The 24454-nt window shown below is 36.9% G+C and overlaps 1 protein-coding gene across 1 annotated transcript in view; it reads left to right on the forward strand.

Moving 5' to 3' along the window:
- Positions 1-24454, forward strand: part of CNTN3 (contactin 3) — a 329425-nt gene that overhangs the window by 86726 nt on the left and 218245 nt on the right. The window contains exon 2 of the mRNA XM_007192451.2: positions 5863-5997. Coding sequence (XP_007192513.1) covers positions 5943-5997 — 55 coding nt within the window. The 5' untranslated portion in view covers positions 5863-5942. The remainder of the gene's footprint in view (positions 1-5862; positions 5998-24454) is intronic.

Raw genomic sequence — 24454 nt, forward strand, 5'->3', positions numbered from 1 at the left:
AGGTAACATCAACCTGGGCACATTATATTCTCCCCTCTTCTTAGCTGCGGAACACTTATGAACTGTAGGGAGGATGTGTGTGGAGTTGTCAAGAATGTTGGACTTTGAGCCCAGTATTCACGTGAATTTCATCCCCTGTCTGTTCAGTTTCAGCAGGAAAGAGGTATAGTATGCAGAGTGGATCAACTGCATTTCTGGAAGACGTGCAGATCCTGCATGAGTGAATGATTATGATGATGAATGAAAACAAAGTGGGTGTATGCAGCCTGATTTCTGAACTGGCAGGCTGTGCAGTCTTATCAAGTGTTAAACTCATGTATTCATTGACTACCATGGTGTTACGTTGTATACCACGATAGTCAGCTAATTTCTCTACAAGACTCAAAATACAACACCATAGGCATCAAACTTTTATGCATTAATGATTAAATATTTTACTCTACTAAAAGGCTCTAATCTGCTCAAGGTTTTTTGTGGTTTTTTTGGTACAGGTTGGGAATAATGTATATTCATGAATAGATTTTGTTTCTCAAATATCAGAGTTGGAGGTGAGTTTTTTTGGATGTGAGAGATATGTTCAGCAATCCTCTCAACAAAATTGCTGTAGGGTTTGTCTCTTTGAAAAGGAGAATGCGCGTTAGGTACCCATTCCTCTGATATAAATGAAGTCAAATCCTTCTCACACCTAAAGTTTCCACCGCATAAAGAAGCTTAACTCTGAGCATTTGCCAAGACTGCATTCAGAGCTGTGTATGTATATTCAATATAAATATATATCAATATTTCATGATCCACAAGCTTAGTAGCAATTTTGTAAAGTGTACGACAAAAGCCACAAATGATCTCTTCTTTTAGAGCAACTGGGAACAACTATTTAGAGCATTTTTTGTTTTAAGTCCAAGGTCTAGCATTTTTTTTTTTTTTTTTTTTTTTTTTTTGGGCTGTGTTGGGTCTTCGTTTCTGTGCGAGGGCTTTCTCCAGTTGCGGCGAGCCGGGGCCACTCTTCATTGCGGTGCGCGGGCCTCTCACTGTCGCGGCCTCTCTTGTTGCGGAGCACAGGCTCCAGACGCGCAGGCTCAGTAGTTGTGGCTCACGGGCCCAGTTGCTCCGCGGCATGTGGGATCTTCCCAGACCAGGGCTCGAACCCGTGTCCCCTGCATTGGCAGGCAGATTCTCAACCACTGCGCCACCAGGGAAGCCCTAGCATTTTTAACTGAGTTGACGTTAAGAATAGATAGTACAGTTGTTAATATATACTAAATTTGGGGGCTTTTTAAAGACCACCGTGAGAAATGTGTTGTGAATTTATTAAGCTTTAACCCCTAGAAGCAAATGTCTATTAGCAGAGAAAATTCTAAAGGGTATCTATTTATTTCTTTGATTTAAAACATTCCTGTGAATAGTAGAATATTTTTATTGTAGCAGATGACGTTTTGATTCATATCTGTCTTGCTTCAATAGCTTCTTTTGTATTTATTTTAACTTGGTGATTTCAGAAGTGGTACGAGCTTTTATATGACCTTTCTCTCTGTGACAATACTTGGCAACACTGAGAAGTCAGGTCATGACTGTATTAATTACCTTCATTATTTATAAAGTCAGTGCCCTACTTTAGCACTGATTAAAAATGAGCAGCATAATTTTTAAGAATAGTATACCTAATGAAGTTTCTTTTTATCTTTGAACTTTATACAGCGTGTGCCTGTGTGTATGTGTATATGTGTGAACCAATATAAGAATATTGGAATATACATATTTCTTCTCTTAAATCAGATAGTTTGGTTAATATCGTCTAGCTTCTGACTTCTATGAATTTGAAGGCAAGAATGAAATTGGTGTGTTGCAAAATATGTTGTCTTTTTATCCTTTTAAGCCTGACACAGATTATAATATTGTCTGATTTGAATGTTCATTGTAAATCTGATCATGTCAACTCCTGGTTAAAATTGTACTGCATTTTCAAAGGGCTTTATCCTGATACTAATATTCTTAGCCAGGCATAGAAGCTTGACCCCTATTATACATCTGCAGTCTCATTTCACACCACAGTGAACTTGGCCATCTGCATTCTATCTCATCAATCTTCTTTCTGTTCGTACAATAAGCCATGAACACTGAAGCCACAGGGCCTTTTGCATATTCTATTCTTTACGCCCAGGGGTGATAGCCAAAATATTTAACCAGCAGTAGGACATGGGCACTGACCAGTCAGAAGTGACATGGGCTAGAGCAGAATTCTGGAAACCCCCTGTTGAGCCAGTCACTAATTTTTAGGCAGTACATCTAGTTGGTGGGGTGGGGTTCTGGGCCAGCCTGGGAGACAGGATGGTTATTTGATAGGAGAGGGTCCAGACAGTGGCTACTCACCAGCCTGTTTACCAACTCAAGGCTTTGTCTACACCTGGAAAATTTCTTCCTTTTCTCACCCTGCAAAACATACACACATCTGATTATGTCATCTCTTCTTTTCTTCCATTTCACTGCAGTTCTTCAGAGGAGCTTCTCCTGACCTTCCTGATGAGGGTTGTTCTCATTGAGATTTTCACTAGAAACTCCTATCGCTTCATTGTACCTTTCACAGTGGTCAGTTTACATATACTTTGTAAGTAAGTGAATCGTATATCACTTGCATTAATTTGTATATTCCATGAGGGCAGGGATCGTCAATTATCTGACAACCCCATCTTCATCTTCCTCCAGAATTAAAATTCCAGCACCTAATAGGAGCTTAATAAATATTTATTGAATGAATGAATCTTCAAAAAGACTTTAGGACTTCTTTGAACATACTTACACTTTGCAAATGTAGCTGATTTGGGTGTTAGTTGTGGGATGCATTGTTGGGAAGATAACTTTTTTTTTTTAATTTACCATCTACTTAATGCCTTCTTATACATTTTTCTGAAATAATTTTCAAGTGGTGGCTAGATCCCATGCTGTGACTTATCTTTTCTTTCCATAGAAATGCTTCTCACTCCCTTGATGACCAGTGAAATGGTTTAATCTCCCAAATTGACTTATTCGTTTTTCTTAAAGCTCAGCAAGAAAAATTACTTAAAAGCCTAAAATGATGCACAGGGTGTTAGAAACATTGCAGCAACCAGTGGTGGAAAAGCTGTGGTCCTACTTTCAAAGATGTATCAGTCTAGTAATTTTCTCCTTATCCTACTTACAAGTGTTTATAATGTTTTCTTTTCCCGTTGCAGTATTAGAACATAGACCATATGTTTTGTTCTCTGTATGACACAGAGCAAAGCCTCACACATTTATATGGATGCATTTTAATGATTGTGATGATGTTACTACAGGATCTTCTGCTAAAGTTTTCCTTTTTTCTTGAAAATTCCAACAACCTGTTCTTTTTAAGTCTATTATTTTGTTATTACCAAATTCTTTCTAAGTCCATTTAATGTATAAACTGGATAGCTTTAACTCCTCAAAGAATGAAATACTAGTTTGATAATGTTTTACTCCTCAAGGCTTTCCTGTGTTTGAGACTTAACTGTTGTCCCCAGACTTTAATATACCTTGCAACTGCTGCCTAACTTTTTATGAATATTTGACATTTCATGTATCATATATTACTGCATTTAATGTTTCCAATGCCTTTTATGAATAATTGTCATTGTATTTTCTTTGAAAAGTTCAAAACATTTTTTTGCTTTTCTACTGTGTATATGTGTGTGTATGCCATTCTTCTCATGATTTCTGGACTATGGTTTCCTCACGTGCATCATTAGAAGGAAGTTATGGTGGTATGGCTGTCATATTTAAGTGTAATCTAGAATGATTTAAGTTATTATTCAACTTAGTAATTGAAAATAATTATGGATACAAAATGTCTTACTGATTAATCAGGAAAAAGGAAGGCAGGCTAGGTATCTGAAAGCCTTTGGTCCAAGTGGGGGAAATCAACCACTGGAAAGGCTTGAGAAGTAATTATTGAATGAAGTAGAATGTGTGTCCTTCCTTGTACACTTAAATAATTTCATGATTTTGGCCATAAGTCTCATGGGACTGAATGCTATTGAAAATAGCTTCAAAATGTCTCAGTTTCATATGCACAGTGAGACAGACACCACATGTGACTCTTGCCATTATCACTTCAGTGCACACATCACTTCCACTTGCCACCAAATGCATTCTTTGAATGGACCTAATGGGTTTTTTTTTTTTTTTTTTTTTTTGCCTCTGAAGCCATTTTACTGTCCCTATGAGAGGCTAGAAGTGCTGGATCATTAATACTCCCTGAAAATAGCCTCCAAATGATGACTCATGGGAGTTGGTTTATAAATACCCCAGATCCCTTGCCCCTTGGCAAGGATAACTGGACAATTGAAGCATAACTCTGGCATTACTCGGAAGCATACGTTCTACACAGGCTGGACTTCCAGAGTTTCCCCAAAAGGAATAAGCTGTACTTAGACACAGGGGTTGATGGGTTCATATCTTACCCTTTATTGGCTGCCTTCCTTTCCCTCTCTTACTTCACCAGGTCCTGACTGTTTTTGTCATTCACCTCTCAAGTAAACTGCTTGCACTTGAATTCATTTTGTAGTGTTTGCATTAAGGGGAACCTAAACTAAGACACTTGCAATTTGTAGTAATGGGGACAGTTAGAAATGGTCACAGATCCCATGATGGTGTAAGTTGCCAACCGGCAGTCCTTAGAGGAGTAGTTCTCAATCGTATTTCCACCTGTTTCAGATTCCCACAGGCCAAGTCAGAGTTATGCCGAAATCCTGGAATTCTAGCAATTCCACCACTTACTCCCCTCGCCTTCCCCAAGAATGTATATTATATTGCAAGTGAACAAGAGCAGCATTACTATAGGAATAACTGATTTAATATATTATTTTAAGTATGTAACTTGCAAGATGTCATATTTTCACTCTTGAAATTATTATTTGGAACACACTTAATTCTAATTGAATATATCACATCACATGGCAGGATCCCATAGTTAAGAACCACTGAGATTTCTCTCTTTTGCTTAGCAACAACTAAGACAGCCCAATCCATAGCAGCTACTGACTGAGAGTTGTACACCTTCTCTGCTAAAATGGCTGACATTAAAGTCATTCATTTCCCTGTGTGGAACCAGCTGAGTTTTAGCAATTGAAAAAAGTTTCTCTGATTTTAAGTGTGTGCATCCAGCCTACTTGATCATTAACCATGCAGTTTAGGTAGTTTCAAATGGCCATTGAAAATGACACAGGATATTCACACAATTATTTACCCTCAGCCAGCACATTCAAGTTTATGAAAATTCAGGAAAGCAAAAAATAAAGTAGTTTCATTTGCAAGATTCTCATACTGAACAATTTTCATCATTAGCATTTTTTAAATTCAACATATGTAATTGAGGGCTTTCTGCAATTGTTTCTGAAAAAACAGGCTTAAAATGAACATTGATAATGTTATTTATAATTTATATGCCTATGAGGGATTCAGAGACTATGAAAAGCAGTGTTTCAAGATATCACATCTGCTGATTTGACTCTTAGTTTAACCAAAAATATTATCATGAGAGAAAATGAGAAAAGTTACAACTTCAGGGTAATATTTTACTTGTTGTAATTACTATCTAGCAAAAGTTTCAATACTTAATATACTAATATTTAATATTTTAGTATTGTCAAACATTTCTAATTTTGTGAAGCCCCTCTGTCTGCCTATCAGTTACATAAAGAGTTTTTTAAGTATCTACATATCGCACATCTTTTTGGCACCAAAAAAGATTCATTTCATTTGGGGATTTTGAGTGGTTGAGAGTAGTACAGTTTTATGAAAAGAAGAAAATCTATGTTTTAAAGTAATTCATTTTTTCAAGTCTGACTTCTTTGTATATTTATTTTACAGATTAAAGGATTCACCTGAAGACATAGCATTCTATTCATCAGAGACTGGACAGGAGTTACTCTTGCTTTTGGCAATTAAAGATGATGTTGTCATGGAAACAGCTGATCCTGCTTTCATTCATTGGCTGCCTAGGAGGTAACAGTAAGCAATATTTTCTAAATTGAAGTTAGAACTATACCTGAGTCATTTGTTAAATAATTTTTAAATGTTGAACTGATCCTCCACAAGTCTTTTTTTTTGTCCCAGAAAGGAAATTCTAATTTTCTCTTCTGATAACTGGATTCTTATTGTGCTCCCTAATGTTTGCAGACCATTTTATTTTCATTACAAATATAATGGCATTTAATATCATGGATCAAATAAGAACCTGCTGTATAAAAAATAAATAAAATAAAATTCAAATTAAAAAAAAGAATAGATACATGTGTACAAAAAATATTATGGATCTACTGTAGTGTTATGAATATAACAATTAACCAGAATTTGAGAATGTTAATTCATGACTTTTTTACCAAAATGGCTAAATCTTGTAATCTGTAGTGTAAAGGGAAAATACAGATTTTAAAAACTGTCAGTATTTTCATATCTAATCTTAAAAACAATACTATTTTTCTTTCAGCAAATAACTTATTTAAGCGACCAAAAATAAGGATAGAATTTTTATTTGTTAATTTTGAAAATTTGAAGTTTAGAACAAAGCAGAAAGAAAAAGGAATAATTCTCATATATTCACCATACAAAAGCAACTCTTAAAAATCATCTGATGCATGTTCATTTTGTTTCATTTTCTTGAACAGTGGAAGAGTAAGACAAGGATTTTTTAAAATGAAGTAACGTGTGCAATGATTAGTTTTTTGCTTTATTTTATTGTATTTTATTTTTTTATTGGGGTATAGTTGTTTTACAACGTTGTGTTAGTTTCTACTGTACAGCAAAGTGGAGTTTCCTGTACTGTACAGCAGTTTCTCATTAGTTATCTGTTTTATACATATTAGTGTATATATGTCAATCCCAGGCTCCCAATTCATCCCACCCACCTTTTCCCCCATTGGTGTCCATACATTTGTTCTCTACGTCTGTGTCTCTATTTCTGCCTTGCAAACAGGTTCATCTGTACCTTTTTTCTAGATTCCACATACATGCGTTAATATATGATATTTGTGTTTCTTTTTCTGACTTACTTCACTCTGTATGACCGTCTCTAGGTCCATCCACATCTCTACAAATGACCCAATTTCGTTCCTTTTTATGGCTGAGTAATATTCCATTGTATATATGGACCGCATCTTCTTTATCCATTTGTCTGTCAATGGGCATTTAGGTTGCTTCCATGACCTGGTTATTGTAAATAGTGCTGCAGTGAACATTGGGGTGCATGTGTCTTTTTGAATTATGGTTTTCTCTGGGTATATGCCCAGTAGTGGGATTGCTGGGTCATATGGTAATTCTATTTTCCGTTTTTTAAGGAACCTCCATACTATTCTCCATAGTGGCTGTATCATTTTACATTCCCACCAACAGTGCAGGAGGGTTCCCTTTTCTCCACACCTTCTCCAGCATTTATTGTTTGTAGATTTTTTGATGATGGCCATTCCAACCGGTGTGAGGTGATACCTCATTGTAGTTTTGATTTGCATTTCTCTAATAATTAGTGATGTTGAGCATCTTTTCATGTGCCTCTTGACCATCTGTATGTCTTCTTTGGAGAAATGTCTATTTAGGTCTCCTGCCCATTTTTTGATTGGGTTGTTTTTTTGATATTGAGCTGCATGAGTTGTTTTTATATTTTGGAGATTAATCCTTTGTCTGTTGATTTGTTTGCAAAGTTTTCTTTCTTTTTATTATAAAAACTCTCCAGCACCTAACGGGTTGAAAGAATAGTACAATAAGTACGTATATATGCACCATTTAGATTTAACTATTGTACCATTTACTGTACTTGTTCTATATATATACATATGTGTGTGTATTTTCCATTCATTGTTTGATTGACTACACCATTTGAAAGTAAGTTACAGAAGTTATCACCTCTCACCTCTAAAAATTTCAGCATCCGTCTCCTGAGAAGACCTATCTTCTAGATAAACACAAGTGCTTTATGAAAGCTAAGGAAAGTAACAAAAAAAAAGTAGCTTGTTATTTTTCTTTTCTAAGAGGAGGAAATTGGTATGGAATGAGGCCAAATGCATTGTCAGGTAAAACATATGTTATTTGGAGACATGTTTATATTGGAGTAAACTTCTAAGCCCTTATGTCAAACTTTAAACATTCTTGAAGTATTTAAATGATATTTAAACCTCCAACTTTTAAAATAAAGTTTTTTTAAACAGGTTTCCCCCTGATGCCTCAATTTTGTTTCCTAAAACATTTTCTTTCCTACTAATCTAGCACTGAGGAAAAAAGGAGTAATTATTTATAAATTTCTACTGTTTTAAATAGTCTTTGGAGAAAGACCAACACAGATATCAAAATAAATCTTTTTCTTGGCTTATTTTCTTCATTTACAAAATTTTAAATTTGAGTTCTGTTGTACAAGGAGAAAATGAAAGGGAATACACTACAGCAGTATTATTATTCACAATATCAACTTTCATAGAAACAACCTTGAACTTTTACAATTAGTTGGAAACAGGTAGATATACTCAGAAAGTGGAAGTATAGCTAAAGAAAATGAGATCAGTATTTCAAAGGTTTAAAATTTTGAGTTGTAATTTTGCACTGTGTGCAAATTGTATTGCTTGTTTTCAATATTTTTTAGAAATGTTTTATAGACTTCTGAACGAATTTATGGAGAAAGCAGTATCCATTTTACTAAAATATTAAGACATTAAAAAATTTAAAGGTCAACTTGATTTTCTGGGTATGTTGGTAAAAAAGCTATAAAGGTTGGTAAAGGAGAACTGGACTAATTGATATATGATAAATTTTATGTAGGGTATTACTTAGAGAATTGGTAATCTTTATAATTATAGTATGGAGAAGAATTTGTCTCTGACTAATTTTCTAAAGAGTATTGATTGCGTACAGTTCTTTATGTACTGAATATTGGTACTCGTTTTGGATTTATATAAAATTTAGATTAAAAAGCCAGCTTGTGAGTGTGATATTCTGTTTACCAATATTGGGTCATTTTTTAAGTATTAAAGTTAAAAATCTGTTCATGAGGTAGGGAAGATCTCTAAATAAATGCCAAGTAAAAACATGTTATGTGAATTCACTTGCGTAGAGTAGAGTTTATCCAAAGACGTAAACTCAATAAATATAGCAAATTTTTGATAATTTGTGTTTTCTATTTTCTCAGATTTAAGCTTTTTGTTATCCATTATTTTTTGCATTTTTAAAACTGTTTCCTTCTGTTGTTCTGTCTCTGCATGTTTCTCTCTGTAGGAAAGGCGCAAATAGTAATTTTTGGCTGGGAATTTTTCCTAAGGTGAACTAAATCGTGTTTTTCCTCCAAAACACCAGGCTGCATTCATTCTTTTAAAAATATTTATTAAGCATCTATTATGTGCCATACATTGTTTCCAGTGAAGAAAATGGACAGAGATCTGTGTCCCTGTGGGATTTATATTCCATCATGTTAGGGTAGAAAATGATATTGATTTAGTAGATGCTAGTGCTGTGAAGGAAAAGAAGCAGAATAAGATGAGAGTGTGGGGGGCTGGGAAGTGAGTTACCAGAGGTCATCAGGTCCATCCTCATAGAGAAGGTGACATTTGGGCCAAGACTTTGTGGCGAACGAGTTGACCTCGTGAGTATTTAGGGAAGGGAGCTCCAGGCAGAGTCAGCAATCCATCCAAGTGTTTAATATATGACATGCTGAGTATTTCTAGAAACAGCAGGAAAGTTAGCTTGGTTGGACAAGGAAGAGTTATGGGAAAGAAGTAGTAGGTGAGAGCCAAGAGTTAACGTGGAGATGGATGCAGCAAAAATGAAGGCCTTGTATATCACTGAAAATATTTAGAGCTTTTGCTCTGAATGCCCTCAGGAGCCATAGTGTGGTTTGATCAGAGAAGTGATGTAATCTGGCTTTTTCTTTTTTTTTTTTTTTAAAGGATCTTGCTGGATGTAATCTGACTTTTTTTTTTTTTTTAAGGATCTGGCTGGATGTTGTGTTGTGGATTGATTGTAGAGGTGCAGGTGAGCAAGCAGAGGTATCAGTGGGAAGTTAATGCCCTAATCAGGCAAGGGTTGTTGATGTCTGACTCCAGGGTGGTTAGCAGGGGCGGTGGTCAAATTTTGGATACATTTTGAAGGTAGATTCATGAGGATTTGTGGATGGAATATATGTGGGATATGAGAGAAAAGAAAACCTTATGATAACCTCAAGGCTCTATGTCACCTTGTGCCCACATCAAGAGGTGTACCTTCTGAATGAAATGAAGACCCTGCACAAAACAGGGTTGAGAGTTTTCCAAACTAAAGGTCACTACCAAATAGTGGATTAAAAAAATCAATTCTGTGGGTCACATTTAGCATTTTTTGTTAGAATAAATAAATTAAAATTAAAGTAAGAATAGAGTATAATATATCAGCATACACTGCCCACTTAGTAAATATCGTCTGTTGAGCACTTCTGGGCATTTGGGACATGGCAGTGAATAAAACAGACAATGTCCCAGTCCTCACGGAGCTGTCCTTTTAATATTGTGTATTGGGTCTTGATCTTACGTATATTTCTTACTGAGTTGCTATGAAAAAAGTTTAAGAGCCAGAGACCTAGTTAGAGAACAGAGAGATAGAGACAAGAAGAGGAAGGAACACTTGGATGAGGAAAACAATAGTAATGACAGGAGAATTAATAATACTAACAATAGTAATTAATGGATGCTCATTCATTGTGTACCAGGCACTGTGGAAAATGCTTTACTTAGGTCATCTAGTTAACAAAAATAAAATGAGATAGATATTATTTCTATTTCGGAGATTAGGGAACAGTCTCTAAGAGTTTAAGTACCTTGCCCAGTCTACATGGTTGTCTCAAGATTTCTGTTTATCTCTGAAATCAGAGTATAGTTCCCTATCACTAGAATTTACCACTTCAGTAGTTTCTCTTCTGGAATGAAGTGAGAGGTATAGGCCATGGGCTAAAAATCGTCAAGGACCCAAGGAGATTGTTATCTTGCTCCTTAATTACCTATTAGTTCATTGCTTAACTGTATTAGATACTTCACATGTTCACTGTCCTATATGGGAGCCGCTAGCCACATGTGGCAGGTGAAGATTGGAAACGTACCTAGTCCTAACTGAGATGTGCCCCAATGGAGACTGTAAAATGCAGTAAAAGTCTTTTACAGAATGTAAAAGACTTGTAACCAAAAATATTCAGAGTTTAAAAAAATTATTTAAATATCTCAATAATTTTTATTGATTAAATTCTGCACTGATAATAATTTAATTATATTCGGTCAAGCAAAAATATTAAAATTAATTTCACCTGTTTCTTTTAACCTTTTTTAATGTGGTTACTAGAAATTTTAAAATATGTGTGTGACTTGTGTTATATTTCTATCGCACAGCACTGCCCTAGACATTTATAAAATAGAAACCCGACCATTTTGCAAAGATTTTCTAATATCTAATACCCCAAAGGGAGCCCAAATCATGGAAGCTAATGGAGACTTTTTGTTTGTTTGTTTGTTTTTTGAATTTTTGAATTTTATTTAATTCACATTTTATACAGCAGGTTCTTATTAGTCATCCATTTTATACAAATCAGTGTATACATGTCAATCCCAATCTCCCAATTCATCACACCCCCACCACCCCCCACTGCTTTCCCCGCTTAGTGTCTATACGTTTCTTCTGTACATTTGTGTCTCAGTTTCTGCCCTGCAAACCGGTTCATCTGTACCATTTTTCTAGGTTCCAGTATATGTTTTAATATACGATATTTGTTTTTCTCTTTTTGACTCACTTCACTCTGTATGACAGTCTCTAGATCCATCCACATCTCTACAAATGACCCAATTTCGTTCCTCTTTATGACTGAGTAATATTCCATTGTATATATGTACCACATCTTCTTTATCCATTCGTCTGTCGATGGGCATTTAGGTGGTTTCCATGACCTGGCTATTGTAAATAGTGCTGCAATGAATATTGGGGTGCAAGTGTCTTTTTCAATTATGTTTTTTTCTGGATATATGCCCAGTAGTGGGATTGCTGGGTCATATGGTAATTCTATTTTCCGTTTTTTAAGGAACCTCCATACTGTTCTCCATAGTGGCTGTATCAATTTACATTCCCACCAACAGTGCAAGAGGGTTCCCTTTTCTGCACACCCTCTCCAGCATTTGTTGTTTGTAGATTTTCTGATGCTGCCCATTCTAACCGGTGTGAGGTGATACCTCATTGTAGTTTTGATTTGCATTTCTCTAATAATTAGTGATGTTGAGCAGCGTTTCATGTGCTTCTTGGCCATCTGTATGCCTTCTTTGGAGAAATGTCTATTTAGGTCTTCTGCCCATTTTTGGATTGGGTCGTTTGTTTTTTTAATATTGAGCTACATGAGCTGTTTATATATCTTGGAGATTAATCCTTTGTCTGCTGATTCATTTGCAAATATTTTCTCCCATCTTGAGGGTTGTCTTTTCGTCTTGTTTATGGTTTCCTTTGCTGTGCAAAAGCTTTGAAGTTTCATTAGGTCCCATTTGTTTATTTTTGTTTTTATTTCCATTACTCTAGGAGGTGGATCCAAAAAGATCTTGCTGTGATTTATGTCAAAGAGTGTTCTTCCTGTGTTTTCCTGTAAGAGTTTTATAGTGTCTGGTCTTACATTTAGGTCTCTACTCCACTTTGAGTTTAATTTTGTGTATGGTGTTAGGGAGTGTTCTAATTTCATTCTTTTACATGTAGCTGTCCAGTTTTCCCAGCACCACTTATTGAAGAGACTGTCTTTTCTCCATTGTATATCCTTGTCTCCTTTGTCATAGATTAGTTGACCATAGGTGCGTGGGTTTATCTCTGGGCTCTCTATCTTGTTCCATTGGTCTATATTTCTGTTTTTGTGCCAGTACCATATTGTCTTGATTACTGTAGCTTTGTAGTATACTCTGAAGTCAGGGAGTCTGATTCCTCCAGCTCCGTTTTTTTTCCCTCAAGACTGCTTTGGCTATTCGGGGTCTTTTCTGACTCCGTACAGATTTTAAGATTTTTTGTTCTAGTCCGTAAAAAATGCCATTGGTAATTTGATAGGGATTGCATTGAATCTGTAGATTGCTGTGGGTAGTGTAGTCATTTTCACAATGTTGATTCTTCCAATCCAAGAACATGGTATATCTCTCCATCTGTTGGTATCATCTTTAATATCTTTCATCAGTGTCTTATAGTTTTCTGCATACAGGTCTTTTGTCTCCCTAGGTAGGTTTATTGCTAGGTATTTTATTCTTTTTGTTGCAGTGGTAAACAGGAGTGTTTCCTTAATTTCTCTTACAGATTTTTCATCATTAGTGTATAGGAATGCAAGACATTTCTGTGCATTAATTTTGTATCCTGCAACTTTACCAAATTCATTGATTAGCTCTAGTAGTTTTCTGGTGGCATCTTTAGGATTCTGTCTGTATAGTATCATGTCATCTGCAGACAGTGACAGTTTTACTTCTTTTCCAATTTGTATTCCTTTTATTTCCTTTTCTTCTCTGATTGCTGTGGGTAGGACTTCCAAAACTATGTTGAATAATAGTGGTGAGAGTGGAGATCCTTGTCTTGTTCCTGATCTTAGAGGAAATGCTTTCAGTTTTTCACCATTGAGAATGATGTTTGCTGTGGGTTTGTTGTATATGGCCTTTATTATGTTGAGGTAGTTTCCCTCTATGCCCACTTTCTGGAGAGTTTTTATCATAAATGGGTGTTGAATTTTGTCAAAAGCTTTTTCTGCATCTATTGAGATGATCATATGGTTTTTATTCTTCAATTTGTTCATATGGTGAATCACATTGATTGATTTGCATATATTGAAGAATCCTTGCATCCCTGGGATAAATCCCACTTGATCATGGTGTAGGATCCTTTTAATGTGTTGTTGGATTCTGTTTGCTAGTATTTTGTTGAGGATTTTTGCATCTGTATTCATCAGTGATATTGGTCTGTACTTTTCTTTTCTTGTAGTATCTTTGTCTGGTTTTGGTGTCAGGGTGATGGTGGCCTCATAGAATGAGTTTGGGAGTGTTCCTTCCTCTGCAACTTTTTGGAAGAGTTTGAGAAGGATGGGTGTTAGCTCTTCTCTAAATGTTTGATAGAATTCGCCTGTAAAGCCATCTGGTCCTGGACTTTTGTTTGTTGGAAGATTTTTAATCACAGTTTCAATTTCATTACTTGTGATTGGTCTGTTCATATTTTCTATTTCTTCCTGGTTCAATCTTGGAAGGTTATACCTTTCTAAGAATTTGTACATTTTTTCCAGGTTCTCCATTTTAGTGGCATAGAGTTGCTTGTAGTAGTCTCTTTGGAGGCTTTGTATTTCTGCGGTGTCTGTTGTAACTTCTCCTTTTTCATGTCTAATTTTATTGATTTGAGTCCTCTCCCTCTTTTTCTTGATGAGTCTGGCTACTGGTTTATCAATTTTGTTTATCTTCTCAAAGAACCAGCTTTTAGTTTTATTGATCTTTGCTATTGTTTTCTTTGTTTCTATTTCATTTATTTCTGCTCTGATCTTTATGATTTCTTTCCTTTTGCCAACTTTGGGTTTTGTTTGTTCTTCTTTCTCTAGTTCCTTTAGGTGTAAGGTTAGATTGTTTAGTTGAGATTTTTCTTGTTTCTTGAGGTAGGCTTGTATAGCTATAAACTTCCCTCTTAGAACTGCTTTTGCTGCATCCCATAGGTTTTGGATCGTCGTGTTTTCATTGTCATTTGTCTCTAGGTATTTTTTGATTTCCTCTTTGATTTCTTCAGTGATCTCTCGGTTATTTAGTAATGTATTGTTTAGCCTCCATGTGTTTGTGTTTTTTACGTTTTTTTCCCCTGTAATTCATTTCTAATCTCATAGTGTTGTGGTCAGAAAAGATGCTTGATATGATTTCAATATTCTTAAATTTACTGAGGCTTGATTTGTGACCCAAGATGTGATCTATCCTAGAGAATGTTCCGTGTGCACTTGAGAAGAAAGTGTAATCTGCTCTTTTTGGATGGAATGTGCTATAAATATCAATTAAATATATCTGGTCTGTTGTGTCATTTAACGTTTGTCTTTCCTTATTAATCTTCTGTTTGGATGATCTGTCCATTGGTGTAAGTGAGGTGTTAAAGTCTCCCACTATTATTGTGTTACTGTCGATTTCCTCTTTTATAGCTGTTAGCAGTTGCCTTATGTATTGAGGTGCTCTTGTGTTGGGTGCATATATATTTATAATTGTTATATCTTCTTCTTGGATTGATCCTTTGATCATTATGTAGTGTCCTTCCTTATCTCTTGTAACATTCTTTATTTCAAAGTCTATTTTATCTGATATGAGTATTGCTTCTCCAGCTTTCTTTTGATTTCCATTTACATGGAATATCTTTTTCCATCCCCCTCACTTTCAGTCTGTATGTGTCCCTAGGTCTGAAGTGGGTCTCTTGTAGACAGCATATATATGGGTCTTGTTTTTGTATTCATTCAGCAAGCCTGTGTCTTTTGGTTGGAGCATTTAATCCATTCACGTTTAAGGTAATTATCGATATGTATGTTCCTATGACCATTTTCTTAATTATTTTGGGTTTGTTTTTTAGGTCCTTTTCTTCTCTTGTGTTTCCCACTTAGAGAAATTCCTTTAGAATTTGTTGTAGAGCTGGTTTGGTGGTGCTAAATTCTCTTAGCTTTTGCTTGTCTTTAAAGCTTTTGATTTCTCCATCTAATCTGAATGAGATCCTTGCCGGGTAGAGTAATCTTGGTTGTAGGTTCTTCCCTTTCATCACTTTAAGTATATCACGCCACTCCCTTCTGGCTTGTAAAGTTTCTGCTGAGAAATCAGCTGGTAACCTTATGGGGGTTCCCTTGTATGTTATTTGTCATTTTTCCCTTGCTGCTTTCAATAATTGTTCTTTGTCTTTAAGTTTTGCCAATTTGATTACTATGTGTCTCGACGTGTTTCTCCTTGGGTTTATCCTGTATGGGACTCTCTGCGCTTCCTGGACTTGGGTGGCTATTTCCTTTCCCATGTTAGGGAAGTTTTTGACTATAACCTCTTCAAATATTTTCTCTGGTCCTTTCTCTCTCTCTTCTCCTTCTGGGACCCCTATAATGCGAATGTTGTTGCGTTTAATGTTGTCCCAGAGGTCTCTTAGGCTGTCTTCATTTCTTTTCATTCTTTTTTCTTTAATGTGTTCTGCAGCAGTGAATTCCACCATTCTGTCTTCCAGGTCACTTATCCGTTCTTCTGCCTCAGTTATTCTGCTGTTGATTCCTTCTAGTGTAGTTTTCATTTCAATTATTGTATTGTTCATCTCTGTTTGTTCTTTAATTCTTCTAGGTCTTTGTTAAACATTTCTTGCATCTTCTCAATCTTTGCCTCCATTCTTTTTCTGAGGTCCTGGATCATCTTCACTATCATTATTCTGAATTCTTTTTCTGGAAGGTTGCCTATCTCCACTTCATTTAGTTGTTTTTCTGGGGTTTTATCTTGTTCCTTCATCTGGTACATAGCCCTCTGCCTTTTCATCTTGTCTGTCTTTCTGTGAATGTGGTTTCTGTTCCACAGGCTGCAGGATTGTAGTTCTTCTTGCTTCTGCTGTGTGCCCTCTGGTGGATGAGGCTCTCTAAGAGGCTTGTGTAAATTTCCTGTTGGGAGGGACTGGTGGTGGGTAGAGCTGACTGTTGCTCTGGTGGGCAGAGCTCAGTAAAACTTTGATCCGCTTGACTGTTGATGGGTGAGGCTGGGTTCCCTCCCTGTTCGTTGTTTGGCCTGAGGCAACCCAACACACTGGAGCCTACCTGGGCTCTTTGGTGGGGCTAATGACAGACTCTCGGAGGGCTCAAGCCAAGGAGTACTTCCCAGAACTTCTGCTGCCAGTGTCCTTGTCCTCACAGTGAGACAGAGGCACCTGCTAATGGGGACTTTCTGATTTCCCATGAAAAGTTGTGTCTCCTGAGTGTGTATTAGCAGCAAATACTGAATCCCTTGTCAGATGAGTTCTGATTTCAGGTGTCAGTACTTGGTGAATGTAGGGAAATCCTTAATCAATGCATGTGGAAATTCTAAACTTTGCAGAGACTATTCTGTTTTTACTTTTAATCTTTTAGTGGGACTACTAACAAGGCAAATAAAAGTCTTTTGGTAAGGGAAGCTTCCTTGGATAACTGAAATCATTGTTGATGCCTAGTTTAAAACACCATCATGGAAAATACCATATTTCTGTAAAAGTTCTAGTGTTCTTATTTCATCAAATTATTCTCTTAAAATTGTAGTGAACAATCAACACATTGCAATCTATTATTATTTTGGTAGTAGCTAGAAATTACTTGTGAAAATAAGTAGCCATTAATCCAAAAGGGAAGATGATTTTTAGTTGTGTTTAACTTTCTTGTAGTGGATATTGTGTTGGTATCTCTGATATCTACTGTTTTCTGCAATGATGAAACAGCCCTGAGGCCTGGAAGAGATTGACTCCATGCGGAGATCCATAGATGGACCCATCTGATTTGCCCCAGTGATTGGCTTAAGCCATTGAGCTCATGGGATTTTTTTATTTTTTTGGCCATAAGGTTTGATTGATTCAAGGACTTTTTGTTCAAACTTTGTGGGAAGTGCCCTTTCTCCTTGTGTATCTGAATGAGGAATCCGAACACCCTGCTTGCTGTAGGTGGCTAACCTATAATCACCTGGGAAGCCAGCCTGAGGGAAAAGCTGATTCTTGCATTGAGATCAGAGAAATCAGAAGACACCAGGTCCTTGATGAAATCATGTTGACATGTCCCCCCCACCCCCCCTTCTGGCTTAAACATCATCAAAAGCGGTAAATGCCCCACCTCTAGCCCCTATGACCTGGCATAACCCTATTCCACAGAGCTGCATTAACCTGTGAAATTTATGTTTGCCTCTTTCAGGAGTTACCAAGGCAGTAAAGGCTTGTGTCCACTCATAGGTATCCCTAAATGTAGTATAACTGAGACTATGAGACCACACCTTTACGAGATGATTTAGATCACCTAGATTAAATCATTTTTTAAAAATTGTTGATATTATAAATAAGGATAAAATGCCTGATCATCAAGCATGAGCCTTGGCTTCCTTTAACAGTGTAGTGTATAATGGACAATATATAGAAACAAAATACACATGTTTGGGCTGCATTTGCAAATCATAAACTCTGCTTGTTTTAAAGCCAATAGTTTGTGTGCAAATACAAACCGAGCCTACTGGTACACATCTTTGAGTGCCCTTAATCATAGATTCTATCCTGTTCTTTGTCATCTTAATGTGAAAATCTTTCTGTGCTAGTCTGTCATACAAATAGTGATTAAGGAAAGCTTTGGAAGCAAAATAAACTTTCCAAGTTCTCCCTGAGATAATTGGGAAATATTTTTCAATTGGTTCTAATACCGCCACCCTGTAATCACTGAGAAAATGAGTTTGTGGCATTGGATGTGGCACTTCAAGTAAACTGTTGTCATAAGCCCAAATGACTGTCATTTTTTTCTGTAGTATTTATTTGTGTGCAGTGTAATATGATTTGATAGCATTGATACTGGTGAAATGGAGATGTCGCTGATCTCTGCTTATAAATCTTGACATCCTCCGTGTTTTCACCAGTAAACTTACTTCAGATAATTCCCTCAATTGCCTAAATCATGAATTGCTTTTCATTTATCCTGTTTAAATCTTGACGGCTTATCAGAGTATGCATGTGAAAATCAGGGGGAAAAAAGCAAGCATTGTTGGTGTGTTTTGTTCCTATAACCTTGATCTCCGCCTATTGGATTTTTGTAAGCTTCGTGGTGCCTAAGAAGGCTTTGGAATAATGGGTATTTGAAATGCTATTAGAGTTCAACAAACACATAAGCTTAAATAAAACCCACAATTTTATCTAGCTCTTAAAGTAGCTATTGTCTCAAAAGTATCTGTTGGTTGGTTCACTGACTCCTGCAAATAAAGTGCTCATTCAAACCAATTTAATTGAGTATTGCCTAAGTGTTAAACAGTCTTAAAGTACTCATCATATGAACGTGTTTTTAAGTACCCCTGTGCAAATTATGTCTTTCCATGAATTGTATTAGCAGAGCTAAATGGATTTGGGTTCCTGGTATGTAAGGGTGCATTCTTAAGTATTAACTCATGAATAATGGTGAACTTTGAGTATAACATACTCACACATACGTATGCATTTATACAAGCCACAACAAAAGGAATCTTGATTCTAGTCAGTTAACACATTTTTTGCAAAGGGAAGGCAGTGGTTATGCTGTTACACTAAATTACTCTTCCTCTTCATTGTCCCGTATTCTCACCCCATCCCTATTCTCACTTCCAGTAAACCTTTCCATAGGCAGGTCCTGTCTTTATTATCTCTCATCTCAACTATTGCCCTGGCCTTGCTCCTCATCTTTCTGCCTGCTTTTCCTTCCTTTCTGCAGTGCATCTCATACATTGCGACCGGAGTTGCCATTTGGCAGGCAGTTACTGAGTGTCTGCTTTGTGTGAGGCATTGTGGTAAGTGCTGTGGAGGAGTCCAAGATGAATCATTCGGTTGCTGTCTGTCTAGGAAGGAAAGAAGGCACATGCAAACAATGAGAGGAGAAAAAAATGCTAAGATTTAGGATCCTATTTAAGAAAAATACTAAAAACCTGGCATGGAAGCTCTAAGAAGACAGATCTTATAGAAAGGAAGGAAGAAAAAATATTTATGGAGAGAACAGCATTTGAGCTGGGTCTTAATATAATAATAATTAGAGTGAAAATGTAGTGAGTGCTTGCTTTGTACCAAGCACTGAGCAAAGGGCCTTGCCTGAGTTATATCCTCTGAACCTTGTGCTATTGTGATCCCTATTTTGTAAATGAAGGCCTGAGGTTCTGAGAAGTTAAGGTATTGTCTATCATTCATGTAGTTAATAAGGGAAGTCAAAGAGTAATCTATAAGACAGCTTCATTCCATAGCCCATGGATATAACCATTATGTTAAAACTGGACATAATCTAAGAGAACAAGGCAGTGTCTTAGTCTGCTCAGATTGCTATAACAAAATACCATAGCCTGAGTGGCTTAAACAGAAATTTATTTCTCATAACCCTTGAGGGTGAGAAGTCCAAGATCATGGTGCCGGCTGATCACTTCCTCACAGGACACTCTTCATGGTTTGCATTTGGCTCTCTTCTTGCTGTATCCTCACAAGGCAGGGAGAGACAAAGAGCAAGCTCTATGGTCTCTTCTTATAAGGGCACTAATCCTATTATGAGGACCCCATCATCATGACTTCATTTAATCCTAATTTCCTCTCAAGGGCCTTTCCTCCTAATGTCACCACTCTGGGGTTGGGGCTTTAACATATGAACTTTGGGGAGGACACAAACATTCAGGCAGAAGAAAATCATTCAAGGTTAGAGCAAAGTGTAAAATAGAGTTGGCTCCTAGTTATATGTATTTGTGGCAAGCATGCAGTAGCTTTGTTAATAATGACAATCAATGTATATTGGAACTGTATTGCATGTCAACTCCAGCTTAAGCAATCTGTTTGTGTTAATTAATTTCATTTAATTCTCCTAATAACTTTATTTTTGTTACTTTACATGAGGAAACTGAGGTACAGAGAGATTATTACTTTGCTTAAAGTCACATGCAGTTAAGTGGAGCCAGGTTTCAAACACAGACTATGTTTCTCTAGATCTGCACTGCCCAGTGTGTTTGGTACTAGCCACATGGGCCTGTTGATCTCTTGAAGCATGGCTAATCCAAATTGAGAGTTGTCATAAGTGTAAAATACACACTGGATTTCAAAGACATATTATGAAAAAAGGATAGAAAACATTCCATTAGCAGTTATATTGATTGCATATTAAATTGATAATATTTTGATATATTGGGATATATACAATATACAAATAAATTAATTTCACCTGTTTCATTTTCCTCTCTTACTACTAGAAAATGTAAACTTATATATGTGTTACGTATCTTTCTTTTTTGGTGATAAAATTTAAGTTCTACTCTCTCAGCAAATTTCCCTTATAGAATACAGTGTTATAAACCATAGTTATACTTCCATTGGAAATTATAAATCTAAATTCTGCCCATCACACACTTGGAGAGAAGAGGTAGAGGAAGGCTAGATAAAAAAGTTGGGCCTAGAGATTGCTAAGTCAGGAATGTTGGCATCTTACCTTTGCTATATACAGACCTTTGCCCCAATAGGATGTTTGTAGGATACATTGGAAGGAAGAAAAACTAAAAGAAAGAAGGCCTGCTTGGAAGTTACTGTCAAGTGAGGGATAACTTATGCCCAGACTAGGGCAGGTGGAGTCAAAAAGATAAGATCGGAGATGAGAGAAATTACAGAGTCACAACTGAAAGGACGTGATGGACAATTGGATGGTTGTGCCTGGTGAGGGAGAAGAAATTGTTGAAGGGGACTTTGAGGTTTTGAAGTTGAGTGGGGAGATAATGAGAAAATTAACAGAAATAAGAAACACAGAAGGAGGAAGGGATTTGGACGTGTCTTGGGCATGTTGAGTTTGGAGGTGCTTGAAGAGTGTCTGGGTGGTATGAGCTGGAAGTCTGTTGAAACCAAAAGATTAAAACCCAGTTTATGTGTGTGTGTGTGTGTGTGCGTGGCTGGGGTTTCAGAGCAGGAGATCAAGATCAAGGGGAGGTGTCTTCATAGTGATACCAGGAAGAAATAGTTGGTAAGAAAGAAAGGAAATACATTGATAACAGTAATCTTTGGTGAAACTGGATTGTATTTATGCTCGTACACATACATATGCTTTTGTACACATGCTTCTGTATTGCAGACTTTGCTCACATTGTCAGTGAGAACAGTACAGTTCAGAGTGTTTGAGGCCCTCTCTCACACACAGCCCATTAATGAGTTACTGGTCCAGTGCTGTCTTGTTCTAGATTGCCTGAGTCTCTGTCTGTGGAGCTTTCAGCTGCACTAAGCCTTTTCTGAGTGTGGTGTGTTGTAGATCCTCCTACAGCTAAGAACCAAATGGTTCCTCTGTGGTGCCGGGTAAGGGAGAGTGTTGATACTTTTCAGTGTTTGGGAGGCAGGTGTGTGTGTGTGTGTGTGTGCGCGCACAACAGACTAGGTGTGCACTGGAAGGAGTTGTGTATTGCAAACATTTTTATGCATTTTCTGCATCTTCTACCTGCTCTCCAGGTGAATAGGCTCAAGTGAATGCACAGAAAGTGTTGCCCCAGGGAGGCTGGGGTACCAAAAGGAAAATGGTGCCTATGAGGTAGATAGAGCTGCTCCGAAGTCAAAAAGTGGGAGGCTTAGTTGGTGTTAACTGGCTCAGGATTGCCTTGGTGGGCCAGGTGGCTGAGGGACACATTGCCATTCATGATACAATTCTAGCCCTGGCCTCTGTGTTTATCTCCTTTGTCTTTCCCTCTTGAGGACGGTCATGTGCTTTTCTGGAATGAATTGTGGACACACACTAATGTGTATCGCTTCAAGTGACTCTGCTGATTCATCCAGCCCACTGCTGAGTGTTTGGAAATGCTCACCAGTGTGGAAATCAGCCGTTTCCTCACTAATACCGGCTGTCATTCGGTGCCTCTGAGCTTGCATAAAAATAATGCCCATCATTGCTTGGCTGTCCTCCATGGTAGGCAGTGTGCAAGGTGTTTTACTGTGTTTTTCTGTAATTCTCACGTCATCTGTGTGGTGTCCAACTCTTACTTTTTATCTTTTGTTTTCTCTCAGTTTTAAAACTTTTTTTTTTTTTTCTTAATATATCATTCGGATCCTGTGACAGTGAAAAAGCCTGAGGGGTATTCCATGGGGATCCCTTTCCCCACTTTCTAGGATCACCTGCCATCGGCCGTTCATCTTTTCCAAACCTCACCCGCACCCAAACCCTCTTCCCATTTCCATAAATTCATAGTTTGGATGTAACAAAATGTCCATAAACAGGCACCGTTTTTGCATCCATATTACTTTCAAAGGAAAATTCTTACTCAAAAACTGCTGCATATTTTAATTGGGGAACTGGCAGGGCTCCTTAATCCCGTTTTGTTGGTGAACCCTAAGGGTGCCCTGTCGCTTTTTCCTCCCCACCCATGAGACATGAAGATACAATTTATGTTCACTTCTGCATCTTACTTTCTTTGATCATTAGTCCACACTTTAAGTTTGAGACAATGTCAAGTGACAGAACTTTGTGATTAGATATGCAACACTGGATGTTATTTTAGATAAAGATATTTTTAAATTTAAAATTATTTTATGTGGTAGGGAACAATCAAATTATGGATGCATCTTTACATATATAAGTTTCTCTGTGTATAATTTGAAGAAACTATAGGAGAAGATAGTCATTTTATCTGTTCTGATACGGCTTTCCATAAGCTTAAAGTAGTATCACATTATTGAACAGCTTTTTATTTGCCAGCTGTGTCAAGGAGAGAGGCTTAGCCATTTTTCTGTGGTGGGTAATTGTCCAGTGACTGCCAGTTTTCTTTTGTTTTTACAGAAGGCTAGTTAACAGTGCCCACGAGGAGCACCACATTTATTTCTTTGAAGGGTGTCAGTGAAAGTGAGAAGGTAAATGACATCTATAAATGGCTGAAACGTTAGAATTTATTTGTCCCTCAGTAGATAAACATATAAATGAAAATTATTCATCATCCTTTTTTATTTATTATTTCTTTTATCTTTCAAATCAATGACACAATCATTGGAGCCTGAAGTAACTGCCGTTGGATTACAAATGCAATTGTGCAGTTTTGGGTCAGTGCGATACTACTACTTACAAAATTCCATGTTAGATGGTTAAGATTAAAATATTGCTGATAATAAAATGTTTGCTCAACATTCTATTCATTTTGAAAAGCATCTGTTGAGTGTGAAACACTGCTTTTTGGTCACACTACATTTTGGGTATTTATTGCTTAAAAAGAAGGAAAAACAACAAACTCGATATTGGCAGAAAAAAGAAAAGACAGAAAACTCCTGCACCCCTCCCTGGCTACCTAGATTTACCAATGTGCTTCCTCTTCCAGCTTCTGCCTGGCAGCTGAGGAATTAAGCTCTTATCTTGGTATTTGACTTACTGCTTTCTCTTTATACCACCCGGGTTTACTTTTCTTATTTATGGCACTGCTGGAGACAAAGATAATATTCCCACCTGTCACTTAAACAGGAGGCAATTTGTTCCTTTTAGCTAAAAGGACAGTTAAAAAAAAAAAAAAAAAGGAGGACTGTCTCAGGTAGACCTGAGCCCCAGCTTGTGATAAGTGACCTTGGGAGACTATTTCAAGGAAGAAGTGGCTCTTTTCTTCGTCTTATTGCATAGTCACTGAAGGCCCATCATCTGTGGAAGGTAGTCAAGAAAGAAAACTTAAGGCATGGTGTGTGATGGTGTGAGATGGTGTAGTGATTCATGAATTCACATCCTCTGAACCTGTGACTCCATTCACTTTTTTTTGCGTGGACACCTTTATGGTGTCTTGTTGACCTG

This window comes from Balaenoptera acutorostrata, chromosome 10, assembly GCF_949987535.1.
Source record: "Balaenoptera acutorostrata chromosome 10, mBalAcu1.1, whole genome shotgun sequence".
NCBI classification, from domain to species: Eukaryota; Metazoa; Chordata; class Mammalia; order Artiodactyla; family Balaenopteridae; genus Balaenoptera; species Balaenoptera acutorostrata.